The sequence below is a fragment of the Heloderma suspectum genome, chromosome Z (genome assembly GCF_057233095.1).
Source record: "Heloderma suspectum isolate Gila_16-S chromosome Z, 16-S_ref, whole genome shotgun sequence".
In the NCBI taxonomy this organism is placed as follows: domain Eukaryota; kingdom Metazoa; phylum Chordata; class Lepidosauria; order Squamata; family Helodermatidae; genus Heloderma; species Heloderma suspectum.
Genome location: NC_139476.1, coordinates 10,500,350 through 10,526,930, shown reverse-complemented (window position 1 = coordinate 10,526,930; position 26,581 = coordinate 10,500,350). Strand labels below are relative to the sequence as shown.

Below are 26,581 nucleotides of genomic sequence, written 5' to 3'. Positions count from 1 at the left end.
AACTGCCTAACCTCCTACCTCACAGTGTTATTGTGTGGAAAAGAGGGAAGAAACTGAACATGTAATGCTGCCGCTCAACTTCTTGGTTGGGATAAAAATGTTATGATAAATAAAATGGGAATGTTTTACAAGGCCATTTTAAATCCTTTCGTACCCATTAGCAAATCTGATGCAAAATGAACTGGTATTTAAGAGCAACAGTTTTTACCTACGCATCCAATTTGCTAATGAGTAGAGGATTTACAATGGCCTGTGTTATTCACAGGTTGGCTGGCTTCTTTTGCACTCTTACAGACTTCCTAATATTGGGTTTCCTCACTTTATTACAAATTTGATTATGAAAGCCTTTTTCAGATTTTGTTAAATGGTCCACTACATTAACATCTACTTATTAATAGTATCTGAGTTCAGAAGACATTAATGTGCACTTTAGGATGTTGGGGTGGGGAAGCATTACCATTTCATGGATTTGACACAGGAACAGAGCTAAGCCTTCTCCGTTATGGCTCCAGAAAAACAAAACCTCCTCCCTGAAGAGTTACCTCTTTAATTGAGCTTTTGGATAGGTTATAAAATGACTTGAATGAAGCCTCAAGCTAGACTGGTCCCCCCACCCCCGCCGTAGTCTTTAACCTATAAGTTTATTATTACTTATTTTAAAGTATTTATAGTTGCTTTTGCTGTGAGCTGCCAGGAAAAGCAGTATGACAAGTAGCCATTTTTATAAAGACTTTTCCAAGTGTTACCGAGAACGTGGGACACACTTTTAAAAGTGATGTGCCTACCTTGGGACTTGCAAAGTCCAATTAAAGGTTCCTTTTTTTTTAATGGTACAGCCTGCATATATGGGTAGTATTCCTTTTAACTGTGATTTTTAAAAGGCTTGATATTTATGTTGGTTGTAGGAACCATTACATAAGGAATTTTTGTACAATGATGGGAGTCTGGCCCTGAGGAAAAGCACCTACTCAAAACTCAAAAGCTTCCACCACACATTAAAAACGCGGTTGTTCAGGCAGGCATTTGGGGTGGGAGTTAGGGTAATTTTAGAAATGTGATGTTTTTAATGTTGAATTTTATTGTCTTGAACTGTTTTTATTGTTGCACGTCACCCAGAGTGGCCAGCCAGATGGGCAATTAATAAATTTAATAAACAAACAAACAGGGAGAGCTCTGAATTCCCCATTAAGTTACTTAAGTTAGCTGTGGCGGGGTGGTGGTGGTCCGTGGCTCCTTGCTGTTGAAGGGACAGCCATGTTTTCTTCTTCTTGCATTATGGACTGTAAAAGTCCAGGTCAGAGATAACACTGCCCCTGCAACAAATCATGGTTTGTCAGAGCATGAGCAAGCTCCTTCCTCCTCCTCGAGCGTTTGGCAGCAGCGGTGAGTTCATGGTTTGTTAATCCAGTTTCTCCATAATGGACAAACCAGGAAATTGTGATGTGAACACTCCCTCGGCTTTCCAGCTTGTCTTGGCAAGCCCACCAGCAACAGCAGCATTTTTAGATTTTCTCCCATGTGTCCTGAAACAACTGAAATGTGCCCCTCCCCCATTTTTGCAGCCTGCAAATGGGGCAGGAAATGATTGTACTCCACACATGACTGTGCAGAGATTTCAGCCCTGTGCTAGCTGAGATGTAATGCTGCTGCAACAACCCAGGAAGCTCAAGTGTTCCTTAATTTCCTGCCCCCTCCCACACTCCTTTGGGTATTTTTTTTAAAAATTCTTTTAATGGGGTGGTTGCTACCACACGGGATGGCAACCTAGGGGGCCACCATATTCCCCCACAATGCTTTACTAGAAATGACATTACATCATGATGTAGCATTGTTCCAGAGGCATTGTAGGGGGATATGGAGGCCTACTGAGCCGTCAAGAGGAGGTCTGTTGCTGCTTGGACAAACTATGTTTAAAGGGGGGTGGGGCGAGATCAGTCACTGTCCCCGTAAGCCCTCCTAAAATTTGTCCCTAAAATTTTCCAAATAAAAGTCCTGCACAGAACTTTTGGCTCCGCTCATCTTCACAACGGTTCAGCTACCTTGAGTACAGGACGAGATAAGCTAGAAATAGAAGAAAATCCATTGAGCAACTCTTCTTGAAGGTGCCCACAGAGGAACAGGCAGAACTTAACTTCCTCATCCATGGGGCAAAGACCTTAAACATTCTAGCTGGCACTCACTTGAGTCAGATGCTGTGAAATCAAAGCCAAGTATGTTCAGAAATAAACCTCTTAAGTAGTTCTCTTTAATTTACATGTGCACATTTTAAAAAAACAAACAAAATCAAAATACAAACCAACCCACACTTCAAGTTCTCCATTTGACAGGCAGGCCCCATGTGCCAAGTCCCCCAAGGTTTCTGCCCCCAAAGCTCAGAACTATGGCACGTGTCACTTGCTTCTTGTATAGCAGCTTTGAATTTATGGAAACGTCTTTGTTCGGAGGATGATTTCCCGGGACCGGGGGGGGGGGGGAATAGCCACCCCAATATCAGATTATTGTGGAAGGCGTGGTGTACATTTGCAGTCCTATCCCAGGGAAGGGATGGAAGAGGGGAGAAATGCAGGTTTGCAAAAATGCAAGGGAGTTGAAGAGTGTTTTTCATCCCAACTTTTGCTCCGTGTTCCAGTGTAGTCAAAGAGAACAGGGAAACGAGCAGCAGTAGCATCTGATGCAAGAAGAAGAGGTGGTCCTGAAGGGCTGCCTTTGACAGCATTGCTTTGTCCATTCATTGCTGCTTGGATTTCAGGGATAACCTCTGCACCAGCTTGTAAAGGAGACTGAAGTGCTAAAAAAAAAAGAGCATAAGTAGTGAGATAGTGAATGGATGCGCGAGTTAAAGCTGAATTAGAGTAAAGCCAAAGCAGGGGAGGGGGGCTGAAAGGTTTTTTGGGAGGGGGGTGTTCAAGTCTGTAGCAGCAAAAACCTGTGGCATGTTAAAGAATAATGTATTTATTGTAGGCACATAAGTTTGTCACAATAAAATGTGTCAGTCTGGAGGTAGTGCAAGGCTCTCCTTCTGAGGAGACATGGATAGGATTTGCACTGCTTACTACTCTTTGGGTTCTTGGTACTGACCAGAAATTTTAGGAGGCAAAAAAAAGTTTTGAAATAAATCAAGCTTCAGATTTTTAAAATCTGCAAGTTTTTTGTACAGAGCTGTTTCAGTTGTTCGGTTTTCAACCATTTCTCTGTAGACATGAGGACTGGACATTTTTAATTGGCTACGTGCACATTCGTTAATCTAATTTTAAAAAGCCTACCAGACAGCCTCAGTCCTGAAAATGGCTGCTAGAGGCTGGGATCGAACTCTCACAATACAGCAAAAGAAGCGTTTTAAGAGACACCGTGAAAGCGCAAAACACGTTGGGGGAAAGCAGGAAGCCATTTTGGTGCCTCATTTTGCAAAGCGCTGCCTGCACTTGTGAAGAGGGATTTCTTTAAAAAGGGAGCTGGAACAAGCCACCATCTGTTGCACTCACTTGGACAGCGACGTAGGCCACTCCAAGATACGCTGCTATGCACAGCGCCAAGAGGAGATCGAAGATGGCTGGCTTGACCCTGAAAAACAAACACCATGTTCGCGCGTGTGCACACAGTTACTTGAAGCCTAACACGTGCACGACGTCATACTTCCACTGAGAGGATTATTAAAAGTGAAAAAGGAACAGGAATACCAACCCACCCTTTCAAGAGAAAGATGTTTCACTCTGCCTCAAGCCATTTGTTTGTGTGAGTGCTACTTAGAAAAGCCTATTCGAGCTCTTCCCAGTGTCCCCTCATCCATCAAAGGGGGGGGGGGGTCATTTTTCTTCTAGAAAAACAACAATCTAATTCCCAGTTTTTACCTCCAGATTTTGTGCCTGAGGAGAGCTTATAAGAAGCGTTTCCATAGTCTTTCCTATGTCAACAGGATGACATTAATAGCTCTTCTCCTCACCCGCCAAGCACAGCCCCCTGGAACATTCACCCCCGTAGTATCAATAGGAGAAGACAGACCACAAAATAAGGTCATTTGTACTTACCTATAGGCATTCATTACTTGCTTCAGCTGGTCATAGAAAACAAACTCAGGATCCCTGTAATTTTTTTTTAAGGGAAGAGGGGGGGAAATGGAAGAATTTAATGTTTAATTATAGCTGTGCTTTTTAGAGGGACAACATAAGAGTATGAGGCTGCCTTATACCTCGTCAGACCATTGGCCCATCTGACCTAGAACCATCTATTCCAACTGAGACCTTAAAGAGCTGCTGTCAAAATAGATGAAGGTCTTTCCTAGCCTTTCTACTTGAGATCCTTTTGAATGGAGATGAACCCCAGATCAAACGTGGGGCCTTCCGCGTGCAAAGTACCTGCTCTACAGCGCTACCGAGTCAAACCACTGGTCCATCTAGCCCAGCACTGCGTCACCCTGGCAGTGACTCTCAAGCAGAAAAGGTCTTTCCCATCATCTTCTATCTGCCCCTTTTAACAGGAGATACTGGTGGCTGAACCCGGGATCTTATACATAAAACGCATGTCCCTACCGCTGAGCTATATAAAGGTTCCCCAAGGAATGATAAAAAGCTGCTTTGTACCAAACCCATTTAGACCTGTCTACCCTGACTAGCAGCAGCTCTCCAGTGGCTCAGGCGGACTCCTTCCCCGCTCTGCCAAGATCCTTCAAGCTGGAGTTGCTGGGGCCGGAATGTGGGATCTTCAGCACGTGGTTTACCACTGAGCTACAGCCCCATAAAAACTTCAATGTCATCATTTTAAATGGCAAGTACACCTTGGCAATTCCATCTTATGCTGCTGTCAGGAATTGCGCTACATAATTCCATTCCACATGCATGAATCCTAACCTTTCCTTAAAAGGATCACTCATAGGATCAGTGACTTCTCTCCCTCCCTATAAAACAGTAGGCTCACGTTCTTGAGACATACAGGGATCACAGCTGAGCAACACGCCTTCCGAAAAAGCCTTCCAGCAATACTGTGGCCAAAGGAAGCCTTGCACCACAGATTTGGAGATTTAATTTATACTTCTAGGCCACATTTCAAAATTTTAAAAATCCAACGCGAGTAACAGAGTAGAGTAAAAATTAAAGTGCAAAAACAAGCATAACCAGCATCTCCACATCAAATACACTTTCCAGCCAGCCAGATAAACAAAAAAAGGTGGAAAACCTCAGCGTGAAAGACTGACTATTCTATTTAGCTAAAGGAGACTTGAAATAAAAAAGTCTTAAGGGCTCGCCTGAAAATGAACAGGGAAGGGGCCGACCATATCCTGGGGAGGGACTTCCACAAATGAGGGGCCACCGTTGAGAAGGCGCAAGCAAGCCAAGTCACACTCTGCAAGGAAATACAAGGCCAAAAAGCAGGCGGTGGGGAAGGTTAACGTAACCCAGGAGAGAATTCTGTTCAAGACCTAAATACTAGGACCATCTAGAGCAAGGATAGGCAGTGCACCCCTGGACACATTTCTTAGAGCCCACTGAGGTGCCCTACCCCCCAATTATTTTTTAAATTAATGTTTTTTAAAAATGTTTCAAAAATAACACATTTGGCTATGAAATAGGTGTCTGTTGATCCTGAAAATGGTGGATTCAAATGAGTGGTTCAATGAGTTGAGGCTCAAGACCCCACCTCTGCCTTGTGCTCAGTCTTTGGGACAGGTTACTGGCCCTTTGCCTCACCTCCCATGGCAGCCATTTTGTGGTGGTGCCCAGGACAGTTTCTCAAATTGCCGCATGTGCTCATGGCCCCAAAAGGTTGCCCAACCCTGATCTAAAGTCCTTACCAAAGATGTTTTACTGGGCCACCTTCTCCACATGGACCACCCAGCTGGGGCAACTCAACATTGTCTATGTGCATATGTGTGTCTGTTAGGGGGAACAGTGGGGTGGCAACAGTGAAAAAGAGAAGCATAATGGGGTAAGACTAAAAGGGTAGCCTGTTCAGTACCAGAAGGACCTCCTCTCCACCCACTCTTACCGCTTGTCTGCCTTCACATGATGCTGCTTCACATCTTTCAGGTAGCGGCTCATGTAATACTCTAGAGTGTTGATAAAAGTGCTGTCTTTGTCGACCAGCTGGGCGGCCCTTGGCTGGCTGGTGAGCCAGTCCATCACTGACTCCATCTGCTCCTGCTGGATCTGCTGCAGAAGCAGGGAAAAAACCGAGAGGCAGTTGGCCTGTTCTGCAGGTTAAACCCCTCCCCCTGCTCCTCCCTGCCTCACAGCAACAGATCCCACTACTAGGCATGCTTACCATCTGTTCTGTGAAGATCTGAAGGTCAGCAGGCACTCCCTAGGGAAAGAGAAAACACAGAGACAACGGTGAATACGATTTCCCATTTATAAAGTGCCCGGCATTTTCTAGGTACTGTACAAATATTAAAGGACAAGACTGTCACGCCCAGCAGGCTTGAAATTTTGCAACCCAAAAGGAAAAGGGGATGTGGAGGGAAGAGGAAAACAAGCACATTCAGACATCAATAGTTAAAATTACATAATAGGCTTTACAAGTCCAACTTGCAACAAAATGTTGCAGTCCTCCTGTTCAGTGTGCCAGCCAGCCAGCCAGCCATGCCTTTTTCCAAGATACTCCATTCCATCCTCTGCCCCCTTCCCCATTTTTATCCCTATCCCCACCCCTCAACAGTAGCATTCTGTAGCTACTGAGCACATTCAATTCTTGTTGGGCTGTTCTGTTTTGGTTTTCTAATTTGCCCCTTTAGGGTTTTGGTCCTAGAGGATTATTTCCCCTGCTTTTGCAAACCTAGCCACCACAGCTCAGCGCCCAAGTGCAGTGCTAGTATACATGATAATGAACAGCTGGACTAGGGGCGCTTCAAGGCGAAGAGGAACCACAAGGCAGCTGGTCCCTCAGCAGAGCTGATGGAATAAGCTGTGCTGTCCCATCTCTCCCTCTGCTGCAGCCAGGGGGAGCACCTCCTAAGAGAGCACCGTTCTGGGAGGGGAGGGGAGGAGCCAAAGAAGCTGATGAGCTGCTTGAGCCAAGAGCCACCTCTGCCTTTGCTGTAGCTGGCGGATGCAGCAAGCATAAACTGGCCAGGGGAGAGCAGGTGTAGAGGAAAGCTTTACCTTGTCTGTTAGGTTGTAGATTACCCGTGTCAATGCCTCCACAACGATGCGGGTGTTGCGGGTTAGTATTTTGGGGTCCACCCGTGCCCTGCAAGGGGAAAGACAGCAGCTGTGTCAGAACTACCTTTCCTTTGGAGGGAGGAGGTAGAGTAGAGATTTTATGGGGCAAAGGCATCTACACCATCCACGAGATCACCGTTCAAACAGCTGCCTCTAGGTTTCTATTTAGAACCTGCGTCAAACAGGCTTCTGTGGGCAGCCAGTTCCCACTTGGTTCCAAGGCCTTAAAAACTGGCCAGCCTGACTGTTGTATTCGTGGGAAGGAAGTTGCAAAAAGAAGCAAGGCGCACATGACGAAGACGAGGAAGCTGGGTTTGCAGGAAAGCCTGGTGAGGGTTCAGTAAAACATGGTCATTCCAGCACTGCACTTGAGGGGAACATGACAAGGTGCCCATGCTGGTGGGACTGCTCCTTTCACAGGTGCTGACAAGGAGATATTCTTTTGGAGGGACACCCACCCAAGTAAAACATGGCAGGGAAAGGGCAGGTGTGTTTTTTTGGAGATCTGAACAAGAGCACAAAGGTTCCAACATGTTTGCATCCCCCCTTCCAAAACTTCACCTTAACAACTCCATCTTCTGGCCATCGTTTGCTGTTCTGCAATGCCAGGTCTGTTACCCAGAAAACCTCCCTCATCCATGACATGATCCTGGATGGGGGTGCAGACCTGGCATGTATTATGGAGACCTGGCTGGCCGAGGCCACTGCTCCAACTCTTGCGGCCATGTGTCCAGCTGGATTTTCGTCTGCACAGCAGCCGAGGGCTGGGGATTGGGGAGGGGGAGTGGCTGTTATCTACTGAGAGTCCTTGGTCTTCACCAGACCCCCTCTCCGGGAGACCAAGGTTGCTGAGTGCATGTACTGGAGGTTGGGCCCGAAGGGCAGTCTGGGGATTCTGCTCATGTACTGTCCCCAGCTGCACGACTGACTCCCTGGCCGAGGTGCTGGAGGTGGTCTCTGATGTGCGTGTACAGTCCCCTAACTTATTGGTGTTGGGGGATTTCAATGTACATTCAGAGGCCATCCTCACAGGAGCACCTCGGGACTTCGTGAGGCAGAGATAAGGCCGCTCTTAAAGAGCTGGTCATGCACTAGACCTTGTGTTTGTTTCCGGAGAAGCGGGGAGTGATGTGGAAGTCGGGGGTATATCCACCACCCCCTTGTCATGGTCAGATCACTATCTGGTGACGTTAGACTTCTCGGTTCCACATCCCCTCTGCAGGGGTGTAAAAAAGGTAAAGGTGTCCCCAACCAGTTGTGTCCAACTCTAGGGTGCGGTGCTCATCCCCGTTTCTAAGCCGAAGAGCCAGCACTGTCCGAAGACGCTTCCGTGGTCATGTGGCTGGCATGACTGAACACCGAGGTGCACGGAACGCTGTTACCTTTCCCACCGAGGCGGTACCTATTTATCTACTTGCAATTTCTTGCTTTCGAACTGCTAGGTTGGCAGAAGCTGGGACTGAAGATGGGAGCTCACTCCGTCACGCAACACTTGGGTCTTGAACTGCTGACCTGTCGACCTTCCAGTCTGCAGTTCAGTGTCTTAACCACTAAGCCACCGCGGCCCTGCCGCAGGGGTGGAGGACCCATTAAAATGGTCCGCCCCAGGCGTCTTATGGATTCTAATGGATTCCTGAACACGCTTGGGGATTCTCTGGAGCATGCCAACGGCCACTCGGTCGAGACCCTGGTGGGTGGCTGGAATGCCACAATCACTGGGGCATTAGATCGGGTGGCTCCGAAACGCCCTCTCCCCCTGAAACAGGAGGTGAGACGGCTAGAGCGCCGGTAGCAGAAGTCTCGCTCCAAAGACAATCAGACATGGGCTACAGCTGCATCTTCAGCCTATCACGTGGCGGTGAAGGCAGCAAAAAAGGAATATTATGCTGCCTCTATCGCATCTGCAGAGTGCTGTCCCAAGAGGCTGTTCCAAGTGGTCCGGAGCCTGGTCAGTCCTGTGGCTCCGGAACCACTTGAGTATTCTAAGGCCTACTGTGAGGCCTTGGCAAGCCACTTTGCAGATAAAATTGATCGATTAGGAGTGTTACTCCGCATGCTGTGGATACAGTTAGTGAGCAAGAGGCGGCCTGTGGCAAACCGGTTTTGTGGGATCGGTTCCAGCTTCTTCCTTCTGATGAAGTGGACAAGGTGCTTTCTTCTGTGAGGCCGACCACCTGCTTACTTGATCCTTGCCCATCTTGGCTCATTATGGGCTGCAGAGAGAGACTGGGTGAGGGGATCAGGGTGGTGGTGAACGCCTCCCTTGAGGAGGGAGTGATGCCATCAGCCCTCAAGGAGGCAGTGATAAGGCCGCTCTTAAAGAAGCCCTCGTTGGATCCCCAAGTTCTGAACAACTTTCGCCCAGTCTCAAACCTGCCATTTTGGGGCAAGGTGATTGAGCGGGTGATGTTGATGCAGCTGAAGGCACACTTGGAAGAAACCAATTATCTAGACCCATTTCAGTCGGGCTTCAGGCTTGGGCATGGGACAGAAACGGCACTGGTTGCCTTGGTGGATGATATGAGGAGGGCTCTGGATAGGGGCGAATGCTCCTTCCTTGTTCTCCTCGACCTCTCAGCAGCTTTTGATACCATTGACCACGGTATCCTCCAGGACCGCCTGGAGGGGTTGGGCATTGGAGACACCGTGTTGCAGTGGTTCTGGTCCTTCCTCTCTGGCAGGTACCAGAGGGTAGCACTGGGAGAGGAGGTTTCAGACCCGTGGCCACTCACTTGTGGGGTGCCACAGGGTTCCATCCTCTCCCCCATGCTATTTAACATCTATGTGAAGATGCTAGGGGCTATCATCAGGAGGTTTGAGGTGCGGTGTCATCAATATGCGGATGACACACAGCTCTACCTGTCATTCAAATCTTCACCAAGGTTGGCCGTAGAATCCCTGTCCAAATGTCTGGAGATGGTGAGTGGCTGGATGGGGAGGAATAAGCTGAAGCTCAACCCTGACAAGACCGAGGTACTTTTGGTGGGAGACAAGAGGAGGCTGGGGGATGCTGACCTGGTGTTGAATGGGGTACAGCTACCCTTGAAAGACCAGGTCCGCAGCCTGGGGGTCATTTTGGACTCCCAGCTGTCCATGGAGGCTCAGGTGTCAGCTGTGAGCCTGACAGCGCTGTATCAACTCCATCTGATATGGCAGCTGCGCCCCTTCCTTCCCGACCATCTGCTCCCATCAGTAGTACATGCCCTGGTCTCCTCTCATTTAGACTACTGTAATGCGCTCTATGTGGGATTACCCTTGAAGACGGTTTGGAAGCTGCAGCTGGTACAGAACGCGGCGACTCGCCTGATTAAAGGCAGCCGCTGGTGAGATCACATCACTCCAGTGCTGAAGGAGTTGCACTGGGTACCAGTTGTTTTCCGGGCCAAATTCAAGGTGTTGGTTTTGACCTTTAAAACCCTATATGGTGCCAGCCCAGCCTAACTTAAGGAGCACCTCCAGCAACACCAGACAGGCCGCTTAACAAGATCAGCCTCGGATGGTCTTCTCTCTGTCCTATCAGCCAGGACAGCTAGACTGGTGGGGACAAGGGAGAGGGCCTTTTCTGTGGTGGCCCACACTCTGTGGAACTCCCTCCCTAGGGAACTCCGCCATGCCCCCTCTTTAATGAGCTTCGGCCGTGCATTAAAAACATGGTTGTTCAGGCAGGCATTTGGGGTGGGTTAGGGTATTTTAAAAAATGTTTTTATTGTAGAATTTTATTGTTTTAAACTGTTTTTATTATATCCTGTACATCACCCAGAGTGGCTGGGTGACCAGCCAGATGGGCAATTAATAAATTAAATAAATAAATAAATACAACTAGGCAATCTACATATTATGCGGAGTGAGGAGGCAGAATTCTGGGTGATACAACTTGTGCGCATCTGTGTGAATGTCGCATTTGTGAATGCCGAATTTTTTAATGCCCTTCTGCACTAAAACCTGCATGCTTGTCGAAAATTAGCGCATCAGGGAGAGTTAAACCTTTCTCCCCAAGATGCTAGTTTATGATATGCAGGGAGGATTACATTATGACCCCCAAACTCCCACCCACAATCTAAATGGTACAGTCCAGAATTCTATCACCTCCATTTACCTCCTCAAATCTGTATAACTTTAAGAAAGGACTTTAGTCCCTTCACACTACGATTTAAGGCCAGGTTGCATGTTATTTTGATGGGGTAAAGCCCTCCCACAGTGTCTTTACTGATTCATTTTCACCTGACAAGGCATCAGTATGCAACCGCACCCACATGAAGAATTTAATTTAAGAGAAAAATACCAAGCTTCTCATACAAAATGTTTCATCAGTGTCCACCCCACCCATGGCTGCTCTGTCTTTTGCTGGGGAGTAAGAGAGGGAAGGAGAGAGACAAAGACAAGCTCTGCACTGCCAAATCAATGTGCATCCAGCCATGTAGCCTCCCTTCCCAGCCAGAACTTGTGAAATTCACTGTCACAAGATGAGGCAACTGCCATCAGCATAGGTGTAGTTTTTTTAAAAAAAAATCAGACCCACATCCTGTGAATTTGTCTGCCAACAGCCTATTAGCTAAATGCAACCTCCATGTACACAAGCAGTATATTTTCAAGTACCAGATATTAGTGATCAGACACCACAGAAGGGGTGTCATACCCTCCTTGTGGGTTCCCCAGAGGAATGTGACCAGCCACAGCAGAAAACAGCATGTGGAACTAAAAGGACTTTGGACCTGATCCAGCAAGGCAACTCTTGCATTCTTGCTAAGATATTAGAAAATGAATGGGGGGGGGGGCAGGTAGGGGTAGCTAAATGCAGAAGTGGACAGAGCTCCTGCACTTTTAATAGTTGTGTACAGCAGGGCTGGGCTGACAGAAGGTAGACTGGGATTTACTGGTAGCTCCCCAAGCGATTTACAGCAGATCACGCCAAGAGTTTCCGATCCCCCGTGGTTTAATAGTACTGACAACAAAAAGCCTCCCCTTACTCCAAAGTTAGGCTGCTAAAATCAAGACGTAGGAGCAGATTTGTGTGTGAAACGATTTGTGCATAAGCTCCAGTTCTGGCACTGAAAACAAATTCCTCAGCCGAGGATGTGCTCAGAGGCACCTCATTTTGTGATTCTATGCCTGCCTGCTGGAAACAATAGTTTGCACCTGGCTCTGGCTGGTGGACCTGCAGGTTCTAGTGAAAAATGAAGTTGATCCTGCAAGCCTAAAATCTGCCCTCCCCTGGTGCAGAAGAGGGAATTTCAGTGGGTATAGCTTGCATGACAAACTCCCTCTTGTACTCAAGAATTGAAGGTGTGGGAACCCTGTCCTCCTTCACATTTGGCCAGCCTAGGGACAGGTTTATCAATGGCTAAATGAAACCTCCACATACAGCAGCACTCTACCTCTGGGGACTGGATCAAGAACAGGGGAGTTCTATTCAAGAACTGCTGCCTTCATGGTCCTGCTTGCAAGCGTCCCAGTGGCATTCTAGCCAACCCCTGTTGGAAACAGGATGCTGGGCTGCTTGGGCCTTTGGTCTGATCTGTCACAGTTGTCCTTTTACATTCCCCTTGCCATAGACCAGGCAAGGTTCTTGGGAAGGTGCATGGCTTCTCTGTTAGAGAATGAGTAGTCCAAGAGTTCAGGCTTCATTTTCTAATGCTCAAGAACAAAGGGTGTTTCTCAGCCAGAACGTGGAAGCAGAACAAAAGCAGAAAGCTCTCTCCCCACCACCACTCCCAGCACCTTATCGCAGCCTCCTCACCCAGCAGCTGACCTCACGTCCATGATGCTGTTGCGCAAGCCATCTCGGTGACTCTCGAGGTGGGAAACTGTGAAGGCGGGCAGGCGCCGGATCGCAAAGCGCTCGTGCTCCCAGGCCAGCATGTCTTCTGCCAGGTTGATTTTCTTGTGCACCATGGAGAACCTCACCTCCGGGAACTGGCTGGCAACTACCTGGGGGTTCGCAACCAAAACAAGAGTTAAGACATTAAGTAATTCATCTCCAGGTTCCTCTGGAGCAGTTTCACAGGGGCTATGTTTGGCACCTCCTGGCCTACAGGAGCCTGTCTAAGACCTTTGTTCCTTTAGAGAGGCCCAGTGCCATCTGAGGTAAAATGGGTGGTTTTTCAAGGAGGGAGCCTTTTGCCTGTGGCACTCAGGATGTAGAACCGCCTCCTGAAAGAAGCATGCCCGGCTCACTTGCCACCTGCTGTTTTAGGAGGGTGGCGGAGACAATTCTATTCAAGTGGGCTTTTTAAAAAACAATCTTGATGTATTAAAACTGTGCTTTAATTTCCAGAGAGGCAACAATGCGAGTCTGTAGCGCCTTACAGACAGACAAATTTATTACAGCCTAAGCTTTTGTGAACTACAGCCCACTTCATCAGGGGGGAGCGCACCAAGCATTTGATGAAGTGGGCTGTAATCCACTGAAGTGCATGTCATAATATATTTGTTCATCTTTAAGGTGCCACAAGACTCTCGGTTGTTTCTATTTAACTGTTGCTGTGTTGCTTGATTTTATTTTTACACAGTATTTTGTGCCACTCTGATTTTCGTAAGCCGCTCAGCATTCCATGGCTGCTCAGTCCTCACAGGACTCGGGGGGGGGGGGGTGGTTCTGAGTTTTTTAAACTACTGCAAACCTTGGAGTTCCCCCAAGCCTGCTGGTACCTCCCTCTTGGACATGGGTAGTGCTGTTTTGGTTGTATACGAAACACAACTTGCAGTGTGAAGACAGAAATAGAGGAAACAACAATGCACTGGAATATTGAATGATGGCGCAAAGGAATATTTAAATGGATGGGGATGATGGGAGTTGTTGCCTAACACATCTGGAGGACACCAGATTGGGATGGCTGCCCTAAGGCACCCAAGTGCCAATTTAACAGTTCTAAAGTGCCCTTAACAGCAGTCTGTGGTTATTTCTTTACCTGCCACTGAGTGGAGCTATTGCTCATTCTTCTACTGCTTTAAGGAACTTGCTGGTTATAAGGCCATCTGCCTTATTTCCCCCAGAAGGCGGAGCTCTTTAGCCAGAGCAGGTTGCTACGCCAGGGAACCACACTACTTTATCTGCATTTGTGAGTTCAACTGCTGCCGCTGCTACCTTGACAAACACTGTTTCCCTTGCTTACCTGTTCCAGCTCCTTCAGAAAAGTATGCTGCAGGGTCCCCTCTTTTGGAGGCTTTGAGACGTGCAGGTGAAGGCTGTTCCCTCTCCCCAGAGTGTCCAGGCAGAGAACAAACGCCACATTGTCCTGCAGCAAACTGGAATCTGAAATAAGGCACAGCCAGGGCTATGAAATTATTTATTCTATTTTTTATTTATTACATTTTTATACTGCCCAATAGCCGAGGCTCTCTGGGCACTTCACAAAACCATAAAATACAACTTGATGAGATATAATAGTAAACTTTTAAATGTTTAAAAGGACCACGTAAACGCAAAGTAAAGTTTACATAGGTGAGAACGTTCATGCAGTCTTTGACGTGCACTCCACATTCCTTTTGCTGTACTTTCATTTCCAATGTGAATTAACTGATCATCCCCCACTAGAAAGTTTACTGCAGCTCTTGTCTGTCACTTTTTGCTTTCCCACACTTCTGCATCATTTGTTGATCTTCCTGTGATTATCACCCCCCACATATCATCCTTGGACAATAATATTTCTAGCTAGAACTTCCATAGGTGATAGTTCCTACCATTCATGTTCACTACAGAAAATCTAAGATCTGAGCTACTAGCCATGAGATCAGTTTTTTTTTTTAACTGCTCTGTACTCACGTTCGTTGTCTGTATGATCTCTGTTTCCTCCTAAACCTTGTGACCAAACTTCTTTTTCTATACTGCCTCTGCTGGGACCATAACTGTTGTAACTCCAAGTATTATGGTCTTGGGGACTTCAAAGGATCATGGGGCATGCAAGAAAGGGAACCTTCTCTGCATGCTCTTGCTTATACAGCATGAAAAACGTGTGTGATTGCCAGCTAAGACTAGGGCTAGTTACATTAGCTCATTAACTAGCTATTTATTCATGGCTACCCTGCCCCATATCTACAAATGAGCAAACAGTCTCACTCCCCCAGTACAGATTCATAACCACCCACCTAACACCTTTTTCTTTCGTCCTGGTCATCCCATAAACAAAATCAGCACCTGCCCTACGATCTCTGAACATACGTGGGAATATAATAAACCTGCCACACCTGTGTGATCCAAGTTGTCTTCCAGCCACCTCTTGGTCCCTTGATAATTAAACTTGCCACCTCCAGATGCAAAGAACAGAAGATTATACCTGCATTATTTGCGCGCAGGGAATAGAGGATAGTTAAACTCAGATTTATCGATGCGCACCCACTGTCAGTAAAAGGCCTCTCAGAAGAGAAACTGCCTCTTACCACCACACCTTTCTTACCCAGCATGGGTCCGTTTGTAGGTGTAGAAGCGAGAGAACAGCCTGGCCAGTTCCAAGAGAACAGATACACCGCTGCCATTGGAGTCAGCACCATGGGAGAGCCACTGGAAGGGAACGAAGTCCAATGGTAAGGGTAACGGGGATGGATTTGGGGACCCAGCCATCAGGGAGATGTGGAGGACAGGAAAAGAGATTACTGCAAAGCAAGCCACGTCATCCCCATACATGACACGAACAGGCAGCGGGAAGTCAGAATCTCTGCTACATAATGGTGCAATAGCTACAAACATCTGTGGCTTTTATGAAAGGAAGGAAGAAACGATTCCTTGAACTAAACAGAGGGCTGTCAACCACGACAGGCAGGAACAGAATCAGAGGCAGCCTGCCAGAGAACACCAGATGCTGAGAACGAACAATATGGGTGGGTGCCTGCTTTTGTGCTGTTTGTGAGCTTCCCCAAAAGGACCTGACTAGCTGTAATTGGATGGACCACTGCTCTGACCGTATAAGTTCACTAGAATGGAAGGGACTCTGAAGATGGCAGTCTTCAGGCTTGGCAGATCTACTTGGATTTTTTTTTTACAAGGAACTCAAGGTCTACCAACCAGCATCAAATGCAAAATGGTGGCTGTGGTGGGGAGAGCTTTTGTGTACTTACAATTAAGGACTACTTCTGTACCAGAACCGAGCCCACATTCCTTTCAAACAGAAGATTAACACCTGGTTTTCCCCCAAGCTTTCTTCAATAGAATTTGCGGGGCGGCGGGAGTGTTTAGTTCTTGCTATTGTGATGTCAGTGGGAGTCAAACTCTTGCCAATCCGCTGCAAGTCACCCTGAGATCAATTGGCGGAGTCTAATCTACATCCTGCCCACCCTTTGATTAGGCCACTAGTCTTCAGCTGGTGGGTTGGGACCCATGCCTGGACTGGGTGCTGGCCCAAGACAGTTGCGCCACCAGGACCACTACAATTTTCAGGGGGTGGGGTTGCTTCAAGCAACTAAGAAAGAGGAAAGGAGAAAAACTCAGGGAGGAGAAAGCGACAACGCAACGTATGAAGACTGTTGACTCAGGCAATTTCCTTTTGCCTTAATGATGCGAGTCTTTCTCATGCTCTGCATTAAACTATATGAATCAGACTACAGACCACTGGGAGCAAAGCTCACTCCACACAAAAGCTCACTCCACACAAAGTGTGCCCAAATTTAAGGAGCAGCTTAGTATAACGTTCTGTGTAGTACAAGAAAGTGAACCAACCTGCACCGTACAGAAGATGCCAAGACATGGGATGCTTGCTAGCGTGGGATACTCACCGGGGCAACTCCAAAGGAATCGTAGTGAGCTACTACTACAATAGTAGGCAGGTCTTCTCCTCCCAGACCAGTCAACCGCCCCTGGCAAGGGGGATGAAATGTTTAAACAAAGGCCACTTCTGCTGCGGCAACATCTAGGCCAAATCAGCGCAAGCCGCGAGACAACCCTCCCTCATCAAACCGTCTTTTTGCTACTGTACATTGCTCCAAATTTCCCAGGAAAGCAGTATATAAGCATCTAAACACCCTTACACTGGCTTCCTGTCTACTCCTGGATTCAGCATAACCTCCACTGTAGCCTGGCCCCTTCTCTCTCTGCCCTTATATCCCTATAAAGCCTTGGTTGTGAACTTCACTCCTGCAACGCCACCACCCTCAGCTGCTCAAAAAATCAAGCACGTCCTCAGCCCTGGAGCCCTAGCTAACAGGTTCTAGCTCTCACCGAGTTTGCAAATCTACATAAGGCGGAACCTCTGTGCCTAAGAACGTGCCCTTTGCAAAACACGCTACGCCAGGAAGTGCTTTCAAACTCACCTCCACACTCGTGATGAGCCAGTCACTGACTGCTTTGCTCTGAGCCCCACTGGTCACCATTTGGAAGCCATTGGCAGTTGCAGTGTGCAACAGAACTAGGAAGAAAACAGCGATATTAAAATAAAAAAAAAAAGCAGGCAGTTCACTTTTTGGCTCCTGCAGTTTGTACACATACGAGTGTTAATGTTTGATCACTTGAAAGAAACTCAAGCAGCAGATAGCTGGCAATTCCTCCAGTTTTCTAGTTTAATGATTTTCCTGTTAACTAGGCTAATGAATGCTCAGAATTATGGACAGCAAATCAGTGTTTTTGATCACTGTAAAGAACAGTTTGGTTCCTAAGACAGCTTCCCTCAATTAACCTAGATGTTCATTTATTATGTTTGTTGCTGTTGTTTGATTTGGCTGTTCTGGTCTTTGGTACTGTATATTTTTAAAGGCATATACTTAAAGGGGTAGGGTGGGGGGAAACCAGGTGGGAAGTAAACAATTTCCTCCAAGTGACCAGATGGGGAGAAATGAATTGGAAAAGGGTAGCACTGCTAGGTAGGGGAGCATTTCTGTCACCGAGGCTTGGCACCCTACATAATCCGTGACCAAGAGGATACACATATCAGGTTGTACTTAGCAACACCTGGTCTTCATCCTGCACATTCAGTAAACTTGCACAAGAGTGCAGAAAGAACAGACTATTAATCCAAAACTTTTCAAATTGCCTCCCATATAAAAAACAGACATGAATTAGAGCCTTTACATTATGTACTTTGGATGACATTTTCTATCCAGTTACACTTGACCTTTTCATCTTTAAGATAAAGATAATTACAGAGACACACAATATAAACAGAATGTCAACACAAAGGTTTAGAGTAGGCAACCTTCTTGTTTAATGAACTGTTTTTCCACAAAAAGTATCCACAGAACTGCAAACAATTAAAAAAATAAAAAAGAACCAACTATAGAAACATAGAGCAGCTGCAGTCAGTAAAACAGCAAGTAATAAAACCAACAAGCACTAAAACAATAAACCAGGAGAACAGCCTCTTAGGGCGCAATCCGACGTGTGTTTAGACAGAGAAAAGGCCTACAACTCCCAGCATTCCCCAGCTGGGGCATGCTGGGAGTTGTAAGCCTTTTCTCTGTCTAAACACCTTTTAGACAGAAAAAAGTCCGACAACTCCCAGAAGCTATGCTGCTGGGGAATGCTGGAAGTTGTAGGACATTTTTCTGTCTAAACATCAAAACACTGGGCACTGATAAGGCTTTTTAGGGAACAAACAAGAATATGGGAAACTACTTTATGCCAGGTCAGACTGTTTGCCTGTTTAGGCCAGTATTGTTTTCTCTGGCAGCCGCTCTCCAGGATCTAACAGTGTCTACTCAGAAGCAAGTCCCAGGTAAGTGGCCCTAGGATTTCAGCCTCAGGCAGAGAAAGGTCTTTTCCATTACCTGCTCGCTTGCCTGATCCTTTTAAGTGGAGATGCCAAGAACTGAACCTGGGGCCTTTGGAAAGCCGAACAGGTGCTCTGTTCTTCAGCTACATCCCCTTCCTTATGCCGCTAATGAAGGCACGTGCTCAATCTGTTTGGGAGGGTGTTCCAAATATGAGCTGCCACCATCGAAAAGGTCCTTGGAAGATGATCTCAAATGGTCAGGGAGCTTCCTGTGCAAGGAGGCAGTCCCTGTGGGTACCACCAGTGTTCTAAGGGAGGCCTACCTTCAGCAGCTGACGCTGAGCCTTGTGATGCAGAAGCTGCCTGCGTTTGCTCATAGATGGAGAGGAGCTCTTCATCCTCCTCAGCAAAGTAGACCGGCACAATGGTTTCCATGGCCAGCATTTCTGGCTCGATGTCCATGAATTGCTGAGGAGGTAGGGTAGAGACAAGCTTAAGAGAAAGGTGGACTTGAAAATACCACCACCACACACAGGGAGTTCAAACCTACTTTTACTGAATACCTGAAGTTCACTCCTGTGTTAAACTTCAGAAACGCAATCCTTTGGCAATGCTTCTGCATCCGCTTTGGTGGGAGCTGAACAACGGGGGAGCCTTCGACTGGGTCGGACCACTGATCCAAAAACTAATTACTGCCTGTCTTTTTATACATTGTGAGCTGCACTGGGCTCCAATTCTTGTGAAAGAGTGGGGTACAAATTTAGCACCAGGTCTCCAAGGTTTCAGGCAGAGAAGAGGTCTTTCCCAGCCCCGGCAAGATCTTTTAATAATGCATTGAATCTTAGCCCTTCTGCAAGCAAAAGAAGTGCTCAAATGCTGAGCTATGGTCCCTCTCCCTAAAAGAGGTTTTAAACTAGAAACGGGAAGCTATATAATAACATGTTATTAAATGGGCAGGAGCTCTCCAGGGCTTCAGACATGAGTCTTTCCCATCTCTCCCACCTAGAGATGCCTGGGATTAAAACATGGCTTTTCTGCTAGCAAAGCATTAACTCTGCCACTGAGCTATACGTCCTCCCCCAGAACTGCTTTTTCTCTTCATTTTGGCTGGCAAGGCTGGCAAGCAGCAGCGATACTGTTTTTGCTCGCACTGAGGGACAGAAGATGCTGTGTTTGAAAAAGGTACCGTATGGCATATTGGCGAAGTATGCCAGCATGCCGTACATTTTTTAAAAGATGCCATACCTGCTCCTCTTCAACTGTAAAGACTCCCACAGCACCTTACACAGAATTAAAAAACAAACAAGGCAACCCCTGCCCACAGGCTTACAGTCAAAAAAGGAAAAATGGATGGAGAGGAAGGAGGGGAAAAATGCAGGCAGGTACCAATTCTTAAAGTTAAAAATAATGACCAGCAGGGATGGAAACAGATCAGGGAGCAGGAGCCAAAAGGAGCTGGTTTGTCAGCAGAGGTGACGGGAATAGCCCTGCTTCACTTCTCTCTCAGGGGTAGTGCTATAGTACAGACAGGGAGGGGGGCACCGACCCCCTTCCCCTCTCCACAAAAAATACCTTTCTTTTTAACTACTGGCAAGCATGGCACATCTGCTGCCACACTTGCCTGGCTGGTCCTCCTCTTCTAGTTGGCCTTGGAAACCCCATGGCTTCCTGGGCTAATGCTGAGCATGGGCGCTGAGTGCACGTGTTCAGCTGCTCTGCGTTCATTCATTCACTGACACTGGTGGAGAAGCTCAGGCAGTCATCCAGGAGGACCGTTCTGTCTTACTGCCAAAAATGGTCATGGCTTGTGCAGGAGCCAGATTTTATTCTGAAAATGGGTGTCGATGCTGGGTGCCCATAGCCCATCGGATCTGGATTGTAACTGGAAGAGACAGGGCTTGCCTGCATGAAGCAACAGAACAGGGCCACCTTTTCATCTCCTGCTGCTGCAAGCCTTGGTCACGGGGCTTCACCAAGGAAAAGGTGCTGCTGTGTACATGGTGAGGAGAGTGAGGCATTGGGTACAGGCTGGGTGGCTGCAGGCTGAAGCTGGCTGAAGCAATAGGGGAGAGGTTTAGGAGTGATCTCTGTGTGTGGTTTTGGTGTCTGAGTGAGGGCTAAACACGTAACTGAACTTGCTTTCTCCCCCCCCCCCCTTTAGTGTAACTATCCAGGGCACCATCTGGATCAGGTCCACCACACACTGGTAGGAAGGATTAAATCTTCCCACCCAGCCTCTCCCCACACCCTCAATTCGGGGCTAAATAAAAGCTTCATTGTAGCCAATGGAGTTTTCTCTCTCTCTTTTAGTCTGTGTATCGGGAGGGGGGCAGAATTTAGCAGAGGAAGAAGCTGACGGGGGAGTTTTAACCCCACCCACCCACCATGAACTTGAGCACACTCCTGGAGAGCGGAGGACAGGAACGCCTGGCGTTCTATGGTCCATGGGGTCACAAAGAGTCGGACATGACTTAACGACTGAACAACAACCACCCACCAACTGTGGTCCCAATCCAGATAAGGCCACATGCACTTCACACTGTTTTCTTTAAAAGCTTTCTTTAGCTCTGAGTGTGTGAGAGCTGAATATTGGTGTCTGGGTGGGTGCCCCTCGCTATGTTTTGGAGGTAGTTTGCTCTGTGGACATGCAAAGGAGTATTTCTTTCTCACTCAACTTGGACTTGCTACAACTTGATGAGTTTTGCATTTGCAAAGTTTATTACCCCAGTTAATTCTCTGCCTGACAGAATAATCCTGGGGCCTATTCTAGAGTCTGAAATCAATTTGCTCTAGCCTGGCTCAGTTGGGTCTCCCCATTTAATATTTATTTTAACAAATTTATGAATCACTTATATTAAAAGAAATTTCTGAGCGATGTATAGGAGACAAAATTACATTCTTGGAAATGCCTGTTGAAAAAAATTATGTTTTTGTACGCGCCAAAAAAAACCAGAAAGGTTGGTGCCTGCCTAATTTATATTGGTAGGGAGTTCCAGAGAGTGGGCACTATGACACTAAAGGCCCCATTTCAAGCCATTATAGACTGAACCTCCGAAATCTGGGGTACTACCATGAGGACATTTCCTGATGAGCAACCAAGCAGGCCAGCAGAGGATCAGGAGATCTGCACAATACCAAACTCCTGCCTAGAACCCTGCTGGCGCACATGTGTACACATACCATTATCACACCACTAATTTCAAAAGAATGCTTACCCGGATGACATCCTGAGGCACCGATGACATGCTCTGAGGCAGGATGATCACCACAGCACCAGCTGACTGGCGAAGAGCCTTCTGGTACTGTTCGTAGGAGAAGTCCATCAGCCGCATCATCACACAGCGGCGGCTCAGCACATCCGCCTCCACTGTGCGTGCCTCTGTGTTTAAGACAGCATTTCGGGTGCCTGCCAAGAGCAGATAGAGAGACCTAGTGAGTTGTCATGTGTTTACCCTGGATCCACAGGCATGTTCTACAAGAGAACTTTAACCCCAAGGAACCTTGGTAACTGCTTAACTGGTATACCACCTCCCTGAGCCTTTAGGATTCAAAAAGTCAGACCTTGTATAATAACTGACTCTGAACATCTCAGCCAGCAAGGGTTGGGACAAAAAGAAATGTTCAGTGATTTTTTAAAAAAATATTTCGTGCCTCAGCTCCGAATGGTCTTAACCAATATGGGCAGGTTTATCTTCCCAAAAGGGACCAGATAAGAAAAATGTTGGTGGAAACCACAGCCCAGGAATGCCATGGGCCACCCTCTGTATGGCTTGCCTCAGACATTGCCAACAATCCTTGCCCATGCCATATGACACCATCACTCTCTCCAATGAGGAGTTACGACTTAAAGCTACTACTTTGCATAGCTTCCACTAGCAAGCGAAGCCACTTTTAATATCAGAAAGCCTTTCCTGGCTAACTGCCTATTATTTGGTTAATGGTGATGTGGGTGCAGTTTTAATTATCTTTGTGACTTTTATTTTAAACCATTTTAATAATTTCACTACCTTTGCCAAGTGCATCCTATACACCATTTTTATTTTTGTGTGTTACTTTGAGTCTTATACACCATTTAATTTTTAAGTATTTTTACAGAAAAGCAAGGCTAACAAATAGATATTCAGCTTTCACTTGTGAAGAGTATGAATGTCCTCTGTAAATTGGGATGAGTTGCTGGTTTTCTTTCAGCTTGTAATTGACACAATCCAGGCACAACAGGCAAGTAGTATAGCAAATACATACATGCAGGATAGTAACTTAGAGAACACGATCTTAATAAGAAAAGGGACAAATGTATAGATATGGTTGATGATTCTGCAGTAATTTTTCTGCGATGTTTCCTCCACAATTTCCCACAATTCTCTTCTTGACAATCCATCCCAGGAAGGGTGCTGGTAGCTTAGTGGTAGAGCATGTGGTTTACATGCATAATGCTCCAGGCTGAATCCTGGCATCTCTAGTTAAAAGGGAGCAGAGCTGGGAAGGACCTATGCCCTGAACGCTGGAGGGCTACTGTTTATCAGATTAGACGATACAGAGCTAGATGTGCCAGTGGTCTGACTAGGTATAGAGAATTTTCATAAGATCACTTGGAACCATTCAAAAGTCCACAATAAACCCTGCATGCCATTGCCTTATCTCCAAAAATCACTTCCATCCTCCGCAAAATCCTCCTTGTAAATCCTCACATGGCAGCTGCAGCTCTACAAACTGGGCACTCACTTCCAAGATCAGTATTCTTAGCTAAATAAGGCTTCCAAGACTGCTGGGAACCTGCCCCAATTTACAGCAGTCCCAGCAAGCATTCCGCAAGTAGTCTGCGCAGTGCATGATTGGAAGCACTAGAGAGAGGAGGTGGGCATACATGAACCAGGAGGCTACAGCTGCTGCTTGGAAATTTGAGTGGCTATCTGAGTATTCAATCTGTAAAAGCTGCCTCTTGGAGGACAAGTGAGTCTTGAATAGTGAGGAATACAAGTGGGGGACGGCTTCTAGATACTCCTGGCCAGTTGGATAGGAGCTGATTTCATCAGAGCAAGTGGAGTTCAATTGTGCCCAAAGCTCTGTGTATATATGTGTGTGTGTGTGTGTGTGTGTGTATATATATATATATATATGACTCCTCCAGTATAACTGAGGCTGCAATCCCATCCAGATTTACCCGGAGGTTAAGTCACACCAAGGTTTACTTCTTAATAAACACACACAGAATTGGGCTGTAAGATTTCTGCAACTGACCAACAGCCCTAATACACTGTAGAAACAGTAATTACGCCTGTCCACTGGAATAGGACGAATAGCATTTTAAATAAACTATATCGATATTCCTGTGTGAATCCCAGCTCCCTGTTTGCAAGGTGGGGGACAGTTTGAGAGATCGATACTACTTCATACTGCATGCACAACAGTATGCAATGCTATAACGTTTTCCAATACAGCATTGTTGTTCAGTCGTGCCGGACTCTTCGTGGCACCGTGGACCACGGCACGCCAGGCCTTCCTGCCCTGCGCTCTCTCCCGGAGCGTGCTCAAGTCCATATTCATTGCATCGGGGATGCGATCCAGCTGTCTCATCCTCTGCCGCCCCCTTCTTTTGCCTTCGGTCTTTCCCAGCATCAGGGTCTTTCCCAGCGAGTTCTCTCTCCGCAGCAGGCGGCCAAAATGCCTGCGCTTCAGCTTCGACCTCTGTCCTTCCAGTGCGCGGTCAGGGCTGGCTGCCAGTCGCGGTGCGCGCGGCAGGCCGGCGAGGTCGCGGTGCGCGCGGCAGGCCGGCGAGGGCGCTGAGCGCCACGTTCTTTATTGCTGCAGCAGCAGGTGTCCCCTCCCTGCCCCAGCACGCTCCAGCCCAGCTCCCCAGGCCTTGCGCTCCGCACGCATGCAGAACACCCACCGGCTGTTTCAGCGCCCCAGCCGCCGCGCCTGGCGGGCCCGCCTGGCCCCCAGGAGGGGGCCCTCCGCGGCCCCGACCCTCCAAAGCGACCACCCCAGCAGACGCGTGGCAGCCCTGGAGCGCGGCGCGGCCCCAAGGGCGCGGCGCGGCGGCGGGAGCCCTCGGCGCGGAGGCCCTGCGGCGCGGGGCTTCGCCGCTCCTGCCGCGCGGCTGGGGGCCTCCCCGGCGCCCGGCCCCGGAGGCGCCCTCGGAAGGCGCGACCCCTCGGAAGGCGCGACCCCACGCGCGGCCCCGCTCCGCCGGGCGGACTGACCGTAGGGCTGCCCGCCGAGCTCGTACTGCTGCATGCGGTAGACGGTGAACTCGTGGGCGGCCGAGGCCGGCGGCGGGCCGAGGAGCAGCAGCAGGACGGCGGGCAGCACCAGCAGGAAGCTCAGCGGCAGGCACGAGGCCTTCAGCAGCACCGAGCCCAGCACCTCCTCGCCGGCCTCCTCCAGCATGGCGGCGGCGGCGGCGGCGGGCGGCGGCGGCAGCGGGGCCAGGAGGAGCAGAAGCGGCTCGCCCGGTCCGCCTCGCAAGAGTCGCCTCAGCCACAGCGCGCGCGCCAGGCACGCCGGGAAATGGAGTCCGCCGCCTCGCGAGGAGGGCCGCGCAAGGCGCGCCGGGAAAGCGGGCTTGGAGGCCGCCCCAGCACGGGCCCATGGCGGCCGTCGCGCGCAGGGCACGCCGGGGAGCGGACACCAGCCGCCTCCCTCGGAGTCGAGCTTTCCCCTCAAGGGCGCGCGCGAGGGGTGCCGGGAAACGGAGTCCGCCGCCTCCGTGGGAGTCGCGCTTTCCCCTCACACAGAGAGCACGCGAGGCACGCCGGGAAACGGAGTCCGCGCCTCCATGGGAGACACGCTTTCCCCTCACGCAGAGAGCACGCGAGGCACGCCGGGAAATGGAATCCTTTCCCCAGATGGGTGCCGGCCTCATTCCCTAGGCGCCTTTCGCTCAGGCGCGCAAGGGACGCTGGGAAATGGAGGCACCCGCCTTCCCCTCAGACGTCTTTCCGTCTCTTTCCATAGAGGGCTTTGGCTGAGAGAGCGCGCGCGAGGGACCCTGGGAAATGGAGTCCCGTTCCGATCGTTGCTCGGCTCTTTCAACGCAGCGACTGTTATACTCATTATTACCTCAAAGAAGGAAGCGGCGCGCGCGAGGTACGATGGAAAGACAAGAGGTAGCCGCTTTCAACCACGCGGGGAAGGCTGGAAAATGGAACCGAGCTCTCCCCGCCTCAGCTTTTTCCTTCCTAGTTCTTTCCCCTCAAAGGGAGCTCGCAAGGCACGATGGGAAATGGAGTCCGTCCCACGTTCCTCGGCTATTTCTTCCACAGCGTTCGCGCGCAAAGCGTGCTGGGATTTGAAGACTGGAGCGGGGGGGGGGCGGCGCGCGCGGTGGCTGATGGAGGAGAAAAGGGCGCAAAGGCTTCGCTTTCTTTGGTTTACTGCTCTCGCAATGGCTGACGGGAAAAAGCTTTGTAGGTCCAGAGAACAGAAGCTTCTAGTAACCGTTCCCCCACCCCCCACACATACACACTATATTTATATTTTTCAAAATCCTACATGAATCAGATTTTATGTCATTGTTTTTATTATATCCACTCACAAGGCTGTGACCTCAGCCTGCGCGAGACTTGACAAAGGAGCCCGCAAGGCATGCTGGGAAACGGGGCCTGCCCTTTTGTGTCCCTAAGATCCTCAGAACACCTGCTGGGTCAGGCCAAGGGTCCATCTAGTCAGGCTGCTGTTCACACAGTAGCCAAGCATCTGCTGACTGGAAACCCACGAGCCGGGCGTGGGTGCGACAGCACCCTCCCACCCATGTTCCCCAGCAACTGGTGCGCAAAGGCATACTGCCCCTGGTCC

General features: G+C 48.5%; 1 protein-coding gene across 22 annotated transcripts; it reads right to left on the bottom strand.

Moving 5' to 3' along the window:
* Nucleotides 1-2,212: 2,212 nt before the first annotated feature.
* Nucleotides 2,213-26,001, bottom strand: NCLN (nicalin). 22 transcript variants are annotated; one of them, XR_014786461.1, is made up of 16 exons: nucleotides 24,988-25,268; nucleotides 22,000-22,190; nucleotides 19,108-19,252; nucleotides 17,391-17,485; nucleotides 16,857-16,937; nucleotides 15,545-15,648; nucleotides 15,336-15,424; nucleotides 14,264-14,403; nucleotides 12,901-13,079; nucleotides 7,092-7,179; nucleotides 6,256-6,294; nucleotides 5,980-6,143; nucleotides 5,240-5,337; nucleotides 4,026-4,079; nucleotides 3,483-3,561; nucleotides 2,219-2,788 (listed from the first exon to the last, which is right to left on the bottom strand). XR_014786461.1 is itself a non-coding variant. In XM_084825515.1 (15 exons), exons 1-15 carry the CDS (start codon nucleotides 25,172-25,174, stop codon nucleotides 2,729-2,731), a joined length of 1,704 nt encoding a protein of 567 aa, XP_084681641.1. In that variant the 5' UTR covers nucleotides 25,175-25,268; the 3' UTR covers nucleotides 2,213-2,728. The 22 variants fall into 22 exon arrangements, 17 of the variants coding, with proteins under 17 accessions (XP_084681641.1, XP_084681645.1, XP_084681649.1 ...); XR_014786460.1 differs by having other exon boundaries at nucleotides 2,225-2,788; nucleotides 12,889-13,079; XM_084825515.1 differs by lacking the exon at nucleotides 5,240-5,337 and having other exon boundaries at nucleotides 2,213-2,788; nucleotides 5,980-6,140; nucleotides 12,889-13,079.
* Between the last annotated feature and the right edge of the window lie 580 nt (nucleotides 26,002-26,581).

Coding starts and splice junctions, on each gene's coding strand:
- NCLN (XM_084825505.1), bottom strand. CDS start 25,649: ATGAGGCCGGCACCCATCTGGGGAAAGGATTCCATTTCCCGGCGTGCC. Junction 15,649..16,856: donor ATTCCTTTGGAGTTGCCCCG/GTGAGTATCCCA, acceptor GTTCCCTTCCAG/TGGCTCTCCCATGGTGCTGA. Junction 6,295..7,091: donor TCTACAACCTAACAGACAAG/GTAAAGCTTTCC, acceptor CTCTTTCCCTAG/GGAGTGCCTGCTGACCTTCA.